The sequence below is a fragment of the Stegostoma tigrinum genome, chromosome 10 (assembly GCF_030684315.1).
Source record: "Stegostoma tigrinum isolate sSteTig4 chromosome 10, sSteTig4.hap1, whole genome shotgun sequence".
In the NCBI taxonomy this organism is placed as follows: domain Eukaryota; kingdom Metazoa; phylum Chordata; class Chondrichthyes; order Orectolobiformes; family Stegostomatidae; genus Stegostoma; species Stegostoma tigrinum.
Window position 1 is genome coordinate 26530530 of NC_081363.1, and position 12483 is coordinate 26543012.

Sequence of the window (12483 nt, forward strand, 5' to 3'; positions counted from 1 at the left end):
TAGGAAGTTGTTTCCGTTAGACGGGGAGACTAGGACCCATGGGCACAGCCTTAAAATTAGAGGGGGTAAATTTAAAACTGAAATGAGACGACATTGCTTCAGCCAGAGAGTGGTGGGCTTGTGGAATTCATTGCCAGAGAGTCAGGGGCCTTCAAGGCAGAGATCGACAAATTTGTGATCTCAGAAGGAATCAAGGGCTACGGGGAGAATGCAGGGAAGTGGAGTTGAAATGCCCATCAGCCATGATTTAAATGGCAGTGTGGACTTGATGGGCCGAATGGCCTTGCTTCCACTCCTATGTCTTATGGTCTTACAAGTGGTGCAAGTGTCACTGGGGAGCATTTCAGTGATCGTGGCCATAACTAAATAAGATAGCAAAGATTCTGAATTAGTGGAAGGCCAATATGATGAAACAGAACATGGCCAAAGTGTCTGGGATCAGCTATTTGTCAGGAAGTCTACATCAGAACAATGGGAATCATTCACAAAATAACTAATGAAAATGCAGGACCAACATGTTCCCATAACGATGAAGGGAGGAACAAAACTCCAGAGAATACTAGATGTCCAACCTAGATAAGGTTTTGGCAGATACTGAGATCTCAAAATAGTGGAGTATATGTGTGTGTACAGGAGAATAGGAAGTGCAAGGGGCAACTTCAAAAACTTTAGAAGAATGAAGAGGGAGCATGAAAGACACTGACTGGAAAAGGCATGTTGTTATTATTATGGTAGAGGTAAGAGGACAACTGTGGAAAGAGTGGAGTCCATTAGGAACCACAGCAGCAATTTGTGCCTGGAGCTAGAAGAGATCAGAAGGCACTTGACGCCAGGATTAGTCCAATAGGTTTATTTGAGGTCACAAGTTTTCGGACAGCAGTTCCTTCATCAGATGAAGTAGAGCTAGAAGACAGATGAGTTTTGAAATGTCTTCTGTGCATCTGTGTTCACTACAGAGAGAAATATTTGGGTACAGAAATCAGGAGGGGTCCCGCAATATAATTGAACAAATTGGCACTGAGAAGTGGGGGATATTAGCAGTTTTGGAAGTGAAAAAATCCCCAGGCCCAGATGCAATGTGTCACAAGGTGCTATGGGAGGCAAGAGAAGAGATTGCAGGGGCCCTATCATTGATGTCCAAATACAGACAGGCTACAGAAGATATGCCAAAGGACTGGAGGGCAGCTAAAGTGATACCATCATTCAAAAAGGACAGTAGAGACAATCCAGGAGACTGCAGGCCATTGAATCTAACATCAGTGGTACAGAAACTATGAGAAAATTTTTGCTGGTGAGAATTAATTTCCACTTGGAGGGGCAAGGAAAAATCAAGGGTACTCAGTATGGCATTGTCAGGTAACAGGAGGTCCAACAAATTTGACTGAATTTTTCATGCAAGTGACTAGGTGTGAAGATGAGGGCAGTGTGGTTGATTTGGCCTGTAGAGACTTTGACAAGGCTTTTGTGAAAGTCTTACATGTGACAGAAACATAGAAACATGGAAGAGGAGCAAGAGGCCATTCAGCCCTTACAGCCTGCTCCACCATTCTTCACAGAACATGGCTGATCATCCAACTCAATGTCCTAATGCTTTTTCTCCCCATAACCTTCAATCCCATTCACCCCAATTGCGATATCAGTGTCTAGCCCCTTGAATACATTCAATGTTTTGGTATCAACTACTTCCTTTGGAAAGGAATTCCAGAGGCTCACCACTCTTTGCGCGAAGAAATGTCTCCTCATCCCCGTCCTTAAAGATCTACCCCGAATCGTCAGTCTGTGACTCCTGGTTCTGGACACACCTACCATTAGGAACATCCTCCCTGCACATACCCTGTCTAGTCCTGCTAGAATTTTATAGGTCTCTATGAGGTTCCACCCCCCCTCATTCATCTGCGCTCTCGTGAAAACAATCCTAACCTAGTCAATCTCTCCTCATACATCAGGCCCACTGTCCCCGGCATCAGCCAGGTTAAACCTTCGCTACACTCCCTCAGGAGCAAGAAAAGGAGTCTAAAACTGCACGCAATATTCCAGGTGTGATCTCACCAAGGTCCTATGTAACTATAACAACACACCCCTGTTGCTGTACTCAAAGCCTCTCACAATGAAGGCCAACATACCATTTGCTTACTTTACCGCCTGCTGCACCTGCACGCTTACCTTCAGTGACCGGTGCACAAGGATACCCAGGTCCCACTGCACACTCCCCTTTCCCAATTTACAACCATCCAGGTAGTAATGTGCCTTCTCGTTTTTGCTTCGAAAGTGAATTATCCAATTTACATCTATCCAAATGATACTGCATCTGTCACTGATTTGTCCACTCACCCAACCTGTTGAGATCATGCTAAAGGATATCTGCATCCTCGTCAGAGTTCACCCTCCCACTCAACTAGGTATCATCTGCAAACTTGGAGATATTACATTTTGATCCTTCATCAAAATCATTAATACATGTTGTGAATAGTTGGGGTCCCAGCACCGATCTCTGTGGCACCCAACTAGTTACTGTCTGCCAATGTGAAAAGGGCCCATTAATTGCTCTTCTTGGTTTCCTCTCTGCCAATCAGTTTCCTATCATCTCAATGCACTTCGCCTAATCCCATGCACTTTAATCTTGTGCGTTAATCTCTTATGTGGGACTTCATCAAATGCTTTCTGTAAGTCCAAATATACAACATCAACTGGCTCCCCCTTGTCAACTCTACGAGAGAAGACATACTGGTCAGGAATATAAAAGCCCATGGATCAAATGGCAGGAGGCAGAATCTGATGGTTGACGGTTGTTTTTCTGACTGGAAGCCTGTGTTGAACAGCACCGGTGGATGAGGTGTTTAAGACGGCATATGGGATAGTTAATATTATTAATCAAGGCATTCAATACAAACAGCATGGAAGACATAATGGAACTGTATAAAACATTAGTTATACCATCCCTGGAGTACTGCGTACAATTCTGGTCACCACATTTTAGAAAGTACGGTGATTTCACAAGAAAGGGTACAGACGAGATTCACTCGGGCCTCAAACAATTCATCTACAAAGCCACCACAGTCCGACTCTCACATTTAAGCGAAACAGAGACAACTGGTGGAAGTTTAACCTAACGATGCCACATCTCAGAGGAGTTTGAGAAGGAGAATCCTTCATGAAAACCTTGGCCAGTGCAAGCATTGAACACACGTGGCTGGTATCACCCTGCAATACAAACCTGCTGTCCAACAACATGAGCCCACCAACTCCCAAGTCAGCTATGAAGAGAGACTAGATATGCTGAGGCTCTTTTTATTCAAGCAGAGAAAGCTGACTCAGAACCTGATTAAGATGTAAAAAAATTGTAGGGGACACAGATGGGATAGGAAAAAATCTTTTTCCTTTACTTAAGGGATCAATAACCAAGGTGCATAGATTTAAAGAGGTGTGAACAGGAGTTGAGGATAAAAGGGTAATTGAGGCAAGAACACTTAAAACATTCAAGGCATTATTTAGATGAACACTTGAAATGTCGAAGCATCCAAGTCTTCAGAATAAATGCTGGAAATTGGAATTAGCGCAGATAGGTGCTTGATGACCAGCATGCATACGTATGCACAAGGACACCCAGGTCCCACGGCACATTCCCCTTTCCCGATTTACAACCATTCAGGTAGTAATGTGCCTTCTCGTTTTTGCTTCGAAAGTGAATTATCCAAATTATGGAAAGGCCTATTTCCCTGCTGCAAAATTCTATGTCTAAAATAATTCGAGATGATTTCAGGCACTATCAATTAAGGACCTTTCTTAACAAAATACCAACTTTTAAGCATTAAGATTTAGCTCAACTGGCAGGAATGATGGCGGCAAAATTGAAGATAAATTTAAATATATGCAGAAAATTTAATCTGATTTAATAAGGGAGCACAGGAATTGTCTGAGTCAGCTAAGTCCAGCACAACTGTCTCGATTGATAAAATTAAAAGCAAAGAACAGAATGATTGATAATACTGTCCAGTCAATGGAAGCAGGCGTAAGTAATAGTTACCCGTCGAGCAGTTAGATTTCCCGGCTGGTCATTGGCTCTTGCTTTTCTTTGGTTCGCCAATTCCTTGACTGAGTTCACTCCATCAGAAAACATACTGATCAATAGCTGGAGAGGGACGATTATATCTAGTTCTGATAAAACCTAATCAAAAGGAATTAACCAAACTGCATTTGTTAGACAGCAAGACACTGAAACCAGGAACGCGTGCAAACAACTTTTAAAATTTAACAAGCTTCAGAATATATTATAATTTTCAAATAGTTAATTAGGTTGCTGCATGTCTGATATTTACAGTTGGATCTTCAAACAGTGGGTATTTAATCATCAATAATAATACAATTGAAACACATACATAATTATATACAATATTTAAAGTCACACTGCAATTGCATAACAGTTGACTCTTTTTACATAGATTTATTCTTTTGCAAATAGTGGTGCCAAGCCCTTTGAACTTGAAGATTATGCATCTGTATTAAACTCATCCAATAACTACTGGGCACTAATGAGCAAATCTACTCCTTCTACAGAGTAACACTTTCAGGAGTACCATAATCCCCAATAATAACAATCAAATGATTATGATGCTTTTTAATTAATGTTAGAGTTAAACAAAAATGTGCAATTTGTATTATACATATTATTCATGAATTTGGTTTGTAAAAATGCTAAGCAGCTGAAATTTGAACCCAGAGCTACCATGGAGTCTTATTTGACTTCAGAATAGACCTCGCCTCTGGATTTATGCCATGTATTTACAAAGGCAGTACAATTTTATGCCATAAATGCATGACAACAATCAACAGTCAATGCTGGAACTGAAATAGGTTTAATAGCAGAAACATGGAATTTGGACAATTTATATCACACGCACTATTCAAGTGTAACTGAACTGTAGATGAAAATTAATACTAAGTTTTCAAATTAAAACTCGTCAATAAGGACATTTACTTACATGAAGCCAAAGTAAAGCTTGTTCCTGTACTGAAGCAGGGTAGCCAGTAAATCTACAGCTAATAAAACCAAACATCTCTTCCAAGGAAAAGGGCAATGGGCAAAGTTCAATATCAAACATTTTGCTGAAATAAATCAATGTTAACATTAACTTCCATTCAGAACCCTGACAGAAATACAAATAAAATGAAGCTCAGCAATAGAATAGTAGAGTATTACTGCATATCTCTTTTTTTCAATTTCATGATTAAGTAATAAGCACCTGTAGTTAAACAAAATAATTTAATTATAAAGTACTTGCCTCATCAAGCTTTCCCCACGGGTTAAATTTTATTACTTACACAACTATTATAAACACAATGTTCCAAGCTCACATTCAGAAGACATTGTCATTGCTAAGCAATTATATTTACCTGGCAGGGAGGAGACTGAGTACACTATTATTCCCAGATACTGTTTGGAGCCACAATACATTTCCTAACCTGATATAAAATAAGTTATATTCTTGTTTACGATGGACAGAGAAAAGCTCACCAACTATCATTTGTGGAGAATTAGACGACAGCACAAGATTTTTTTTTAAAAAGTGTATAAAGCCGACTAATTTAGGATCCCAAGGGAAGGGATCCAAAGGGAAGAAATCCCAACCCTCAAGCACTTCAAACAAGTTACCACCAGTAATCAACCCATCAGGGACTTAGAATTGCCCACAGGTAAGTGAGGGTGGTCGGTGGAGAAAGAATTGTTGGCTGGGGAGTGACAGGGTCAGAGCCCCCATCTCTGTCCCTGCCTTCTTAATGCCAGATCCCTCAATCATGCACTGGTTGCCTTTGAATGATGGACCGAAACCCCAACTCAGAAGCCTGGAAATAAGTCCACCAATTTCTTTCTGGGATCCACAATAGCGGGATGAGACTCAAAGTGGTCATTAATTGATCACTTAGCATCTGAGCATTCTGGCTAACATTTAGTAAGTATTAGTGATAATGGGAACTGCAGATGCTGGAGAATCCAAGATAATAAAGTGTGAAGCTGGATGAACACAGCAGACCAAGCAGCATCTCAGGAGCACAAACGCTGATGTTTCGGGCCTAGACCCTTCAGCACAGTAAGTATTAGTTGGTTGTAAAGTGTTTTGGTGTATTAGAACATAGACAGAGAAAAGTACAGCACAGCACAGGTCCTTCGGCCCACGATGTCGTGCCGAGATTTTACCCAAAACCTTAAGTCTATCTAACCTCCACCGTGACCTGATACTATCATCCATATGCTTATCTAATAGCCACTTAAATGCCCCTAGTGAGGCTGACTCCACTACACTCTCCGGCAATGCACTCCACGCCCCAACCACTCTGACTAAAGAAGCTACCTGTGACGTCTCCCCGATATCAACCTCCTTTCACTTTAAGACTATGTCCCCTCATAAAAGCTACCTCCACCTGAGGAAAAAGTCTCTGGCTGTCGACGCTATCTATACCTCTGATCATTCTGTACACCTCTATCAAGTCACCTCTCATCTTTCGTCGTTCTAAAGAGAAAAGCCCTAGCTCTCTCAACCGTTCCTCGTATGACCTTCCATTCCGGCAACATCCTGATAAATCTCCTCTGCACCTTTTCCAACGCTTCCACGTCTTTCCTGTAATGAGGTGACCAGAACTGGACATAATACTCCAGATGTGGCTCAACCAGGCTTTTGTATCGCTGGAGCAGAACTTCATGGCTCTTGAACTCAATCCCTCTGTTAATGAAAGCTTACGCACCATATGCCTTCTTAACAACTCTATCCAGCTGGGTGGCAGCCCTCAGGGAACTGTGAGCATAAACCCCAAGAACCCTCTGTTCGTCCATACTGCCAAGAATCTTTCCGTTAACCTTGTATTCTGCTTTCAAATTTGTCCTTCCAAAATGAATAACCTCACACTTTTCAGGGTTAAACTCCATCTGCCATTTCTCAACTCAGCTGTGCATCCTATCAATGTCCCTTTGTAACCTAGAACAGCCCTCCGCACTGTCCACTATGTGGTCCACCTTTGTATCATCCGCGAACTTGCTAATCCACCCTTCCATTCCTTCATCTAAATCATTTACAAAAATCACAAGTAGAATAGGACCCAGAACAGATCCTTGTGGTACACCACTCATAACTAAACACCATGTTGAATATTTTTCATCCACTACCACCCTCGTTTCAAAATTGGCAGACCCTTCGAAGACAATCAGCCACATTTCCCCCTATCCCATGCCTCCTTACTTTCTACATGAGCCTACCATGGGGAACCTTATCAAATGCCTTACTTAAATCCACGTATACCACATCCACAGCTCTACCTTCATCCACGCATTTGGTCACCTCTTCAAAGAATTCAATAAGGTTTGTGAGGCCTGATCTACCCCTCACAAATACATGCTGGCTATCACAAATCAAACTGTGCCTTTCCAAGTGATCATAAATCCTATCTCTCAGAGCCCTTTCCAATAATTTGCCCCCCACTGATGTAAGACTAACTGCTCCGTAATTTCCAGGGTTATTCCCTTGTTCAGGAAAGGGAACAGGGATGACGTTTGCCTCTATCCAATCTTCCAGTACTATACCCGTGCACAGTGAGGACGAAAAGATCATCGCTAAAGGCCCCGTGATCTCGTCCCTCGCTTCCCACAGAATCCTTGGATAAATCCCATCAAGCCCAGGGGACTTAGCTATCTTCAACTTCCTCAGAATTCCTGGCACCACTTCTGAACTGACAGCAACCTCCTGTAGCCTACTAGCCTGTTTCACACCATCCTCCTCTACAACTAGGTCCCTCTCAGTTGTGAATACTTAAGAAAAGTATTCATTAAGGACCTCTCCTACCTCTTTAAGCACAAATTCCCTTTACAATCCTTGATCGGCCCTACTCTTTCTCTGGTCATTCTCTTGTTCTACACATACGTGTAAAAAAGCCTTGGAGTTTTCCTTGATCCTATCCGCCAAGTTTTCCCATGCTCCCTTACAGGTCTAAGCTCTTTCTTCAGCTCCTTCCTGGTCATCTTGTATCCCTCTAGTGCCTTTCCATTCCTCTTTTCCTAAACCTTCCATAAGCCTCCTTCTTCCTCTTAACTAGTCGTTCGACCTCGCTCGAGAACCATGGCTCCCTCACTCAACCACATCTTTTCTGCCTACTAGGGACAAACATATTGAGCCCATGCCGTATGCATTTTTTGAACAATCTCCACATTTCTGTGGTGGTCTTCCTTGGCAGCATGTATTCCCAATTTATGTTACCCAGTTCTTGCCTAACTGAATTGTAATTACCCTTCCCCCAATTATAAATTTTAACCTGCCATACGCACCTGTCCTTATCCATGACTATCGTGAAAGAAACAGTTACCTCTCTACTAACCTCATCCCGCCCCCTTGACCTGTCCATCCTCCCTGGACTGACCCATCCACTCCCTACCTCCCCACCTACACTCACCTTTACTGGCTCCATCCTTGCCTCTTTGATTTGTCTGTCTCCTCTCCACCCACCCTCTCCTCTATCCGCCTCCCCCTCTTTCCCTATTTATTTCAGAACCCCCTTCCCCTCCCCCATTTCTGATGAAGGGTCTAGGCCTGAAACATCAGCTTTCCTGCTCCTATGGTGCTGCTTGGCCTGCTGTGTTCATCCAGCTCTACATCTTGTTATCCCAACAAAGTGACTGTTCTTTTCTTGTTCCTGACCTCAATCCAAACTGACTGTGTAGACATATCATTCTCAAACTGCGTTTCAGTAGCTGCTATACTCGCCCTGACTTGCAATGCCACTCCCCCATCCCTTTTTCCACCCTCACTATTTCTCTTAAAGCATCTAAATCCCAGAAATTCCAACATCCATTCCTCTCCGTGAGTTACCCGAGTTCTGTAATGGCCACAACATTGTAGTTCTAAGTACTGACCCATGCTCTCAGTTACATCTACTTTATTTTGGTTATTTCTATATTACAATATACACACCTAAAATCATTTTGGTGTCCGCAATTACGCTCCTTTGGCCACATTTCTTTGTCAACCACCTCACTCCCTGTAGTGTCTTTTGGAAGGCCAAATACTTCATCTTCTGAATTATTAATCCGGTTCCCCACCCTCTGCCAAATTAGTTTAAACCATCCCATACAGCTCTAGCAAACCTCCCTCCCAGCATATTCATGCCCTTTAGGTTTAGATGCAACCCATCCTTCCTGTACAGGTTCCAAATTCCCCAGAATGTGCTCCAATTATCCTCATAATGGAAGCCCTCCCTCCTACACAAGCCATGTAGCCACATGTTTAGCTACACTCCCTCCCTATTTCTTACTTTGTTATCACATGGCACTGGTAGTAATCCAGAGATAACTACCCTGTTCGTCCTGAACTTCAGCTTCAATCTAACTCCCTGTACTCATTTTTCACATTCTCAGTCCTTTTTCTACTTATGTCAATGGTACCGATGTGTACGCTGACTGCTGGTTGCTCACCTCCCCTTTAAGGATCCTGAAGACATGATCCATGATATCACAGGCCCCGGCAGCTGGGAGGCAACATACCATCCTTTCATCTCGTTCACGTCCACAGAACGACCTGTCTGTGCCTCTTACTACTGAACCCCCCACTACAACTACTGTCCTATTCTCCCCTCGTCAGGGTCAGGGTCAGGGTCAGGGTCAGGGTCAGGGTCAGGGTCAGGGTCAGGGTCAGGGTCAGGGTCAGGGTCAGGGTCAGGGTCAGGGTCAGGGTCAGGGTCAGGGTCAGGGTCAGGGTCAGGGTCAGGGTCAGGGTCAGGGGTCAGGGGTCAGGGGTCAGGGGTCAGGGGTCAGGGGTCAGGGATCTGCCCACTACAGCCTTCCACCAGTAGGACATCCCCCCACCAACCTAGTCTGAGCTCATTAAAAGCACTATATGAATGCAAGTCTATTTTTGTTCTTATTGAGCATTGATTGGATTGGTAATTGTGTGAAGATTGTATTGATCAAGTGACTTGGAGCTCTAACACAACAGCTTGCCCAATGCCAGATCAACCATTAATGAAACAATCGTGCACAGGCAGTTCAGCACTATTGCATCTAGTGTATTAATGGACAAACAAGTGGATCAATTAATTTCTGCAACAAGGGTAGTTTCAGGAAATCCTCACTGAAGTAGGGCTACTACACTGCAGCATCACATCTCAACACACACACAATCATGAATCAACTGTCAACTGAAAAATTCCCAATGGTTTTTAGTTGGGAATTCAATTTTTGTAGAAATTAACATAATTAAACTAGAAAAATATTCTGGTATGTTGTTACTTCCATAAAAGTACTTGTCATTTTATTCCTTTAGTTTTATTGCCAAACACATGTTATTAAAGTCATATTTCCAAGATACATATTAAGAGAAAAAATCCAAGTGAGGAATTGAGCAATAAACTTCATACGTACCTTAAAACCTCTTTAAACTCTTTTAACTGGTTGTCTGGCACCTCAGTTCGGATAGATTCCAACCATTCTGGCATAATGCATTCCCACACAGCTTGATTTATAACATTATACGGTATAAGGCACAGGATTCGATTCAAGCCTTCCTTTAGCTGTGTCACGGTACTGCAGCGCTTGTCCCAGTACCCACCAACCTGAAAATACACCTTGCCTCAGTAAACTTGCATTTGTATATTGTATAAACACCTTTCTCATAGAAAAACATCCAGAAGTGCTTCCCCTAATGTGCAATTAGGCAATAATTGACAGTGCGCCACAAAGTAGGCATTGGGAAGGACAACTAAAACTGTTCTCAGACAGTTAGGTTTGATTATGGTGAAAGGGAGACAGAGGTTGAGACTCAGAGTTTCGGTGGGAAATTTCAGGGTATGTGGCGTACAAGCAGAGTGGGAAGTATATAGGAAAAAGGAACTAAATGGATTAACTCAATCTCAGTCGTAAAAAAGTCCATGTACTCCTCATTACTCAAGGCAATAATGGCAGAGGCAGATTAAAGAAGACTAAAAAGGTGACTGGTAATGGAGAAAAGATGTATGACTCAAGTTTGCTATCAAAGCAATTTTTCACAAAATTAAAACACTACATTTGGAAACAGCCATTTTCTGGCTGTTGCTTTTGTATCTTTTGAGACCGAAATGCACAATTCCACATTACACTTAGTTAATTTTTTTTTGTATTGCTTGAAACGATGTAAACCTGATCCACAGAAAGCATGTAAACAGTTCTGAACTCTGAAGGTTTTAAAATAAACAAGCTATTCTGAGATGTTCAATCAATTTTTAAGAATTTCTACAATCTTCTTTCAGCAGGTTAGAAAATTTGAGTACAGTCAACAACACACAATAGGAAATATGTACATTTTTCAGTCAGAGCGCAGAGGAGAAATGAGTGGTTGTTGGCTAGCATGTGGGCTAAAACATTTTTTGGTAATCAGATTTCAGGGTCTGAATGTTTGCCAGTCAGGCTTTGGAGCTGACTGGACTTAAGAGCAGCTGTAGAAAGGCCTGTTAGAACAGCAGAATATCAGCAACAAATCTATTTTATTGAATAATCCCAGGTAACATTTTACCATCGGAAGATATATCACAACATTAGGAAGAAAAGCATATTGCCCACAGAACAAGAGAAAACAAATCAAGATGCTCGGTGAGCAGAGTACAGGCAAGAAACCTGTGCAGGGAAATTGGCGGGGACCATTTCCCTTGCTGAGGTCTACTCTTTGCTGCATAATGCCTTTCCCACCTCCACCCACTTTCAACGTCACCTAACAGGCTGCCTCCATTTAACTGGGTATCTCCTGACATGATGCCGCACCCTCCCCCAGGGTCACATGCTTCAGGCTGGTAGCAGAATGCTGCAACAATGCCTCTCTTCCCATCTCCAAGGCATTACCAAACTCAGCCCTTTTGAATCCTGAGAAAATTAAAGCATCTTAATATTTTAGCACAAACAAATGAATTACAGGGAAAAAATTCTGATCAATTACAAAATTGCCTGTTCACTTCTGAGACATGGGCTCATGCCCAAATAACAAGCCAAAGGCTCCTGCTTCACTCTGATACTAAGGGTTCTACATTACCATCTCAGTGATGAATTAACTTTAGTGTCTACATTTAGAACTTCATTGCATCACATGAAACAAGCCTGCCTATTGTCATAGAGGAAGTTTAAAATTTAATCTCTGTCACTCAAATGCCGTATATTTCTGATAATTTTTGTTCAATTTTAATAAATCAATAGTCTTGCTCAATGTAATCATGATGTTATCAAGTGATAATACATCATGTAAAGTGATAATATATCATGGCAGATACTTAACACGTTTGAACTTGTGGATTGGATACAAGTCAGGTAGTAAATGGAGAAGAATTCTGAAGGTGTCAGAAAACTGGCTCTAATGGATCAATTTCCAGAGATTACCTGGGACCTGAATGTGAGAGGGAAAGGAGAAAGAGCTCACCAAGCAATAGATGACTGTCAAGCAAATCCTATTGGGTTTGCTGGCAGACTTCTGGTGTAGGGCTGGCCTC

At 42.2% G+C, this 12483-nt stretch overlaps 1 protein-coding gene across 2 annotated transcripts in view; it reads right to left on the reverse strand.

Moving 5' to 3' along the window:
• LOC125455968 (protein unc-79 homolog) overlaps positions 1 to 12483 on the reverse strand; it is a 224657-nt gene that overhangs the window by 146099 nt on the left and 66075 nt on the right. For both annotated transcript variants that reach the window (XM_048538588.2, XM_048538586.2), the window contains exons 15-17: positions 10397 to 10587; positions 4980 to 5103; positions 4025 to 4165 (exon numbers count right to left, since the gene is read on the reverse strand). In XM_048538588.2, coding sequence (XP_048394545.1) covers positions 4025 to 4165; positions 4980 to 5103; positions 10397 to 10587 — 456 coding nt within the window. The remainder of the gene's footprint in view (positions 1 to 4024; positions 4166 to 4979; positions 5104 to 10396; positions 10588 to 12483) is intronic.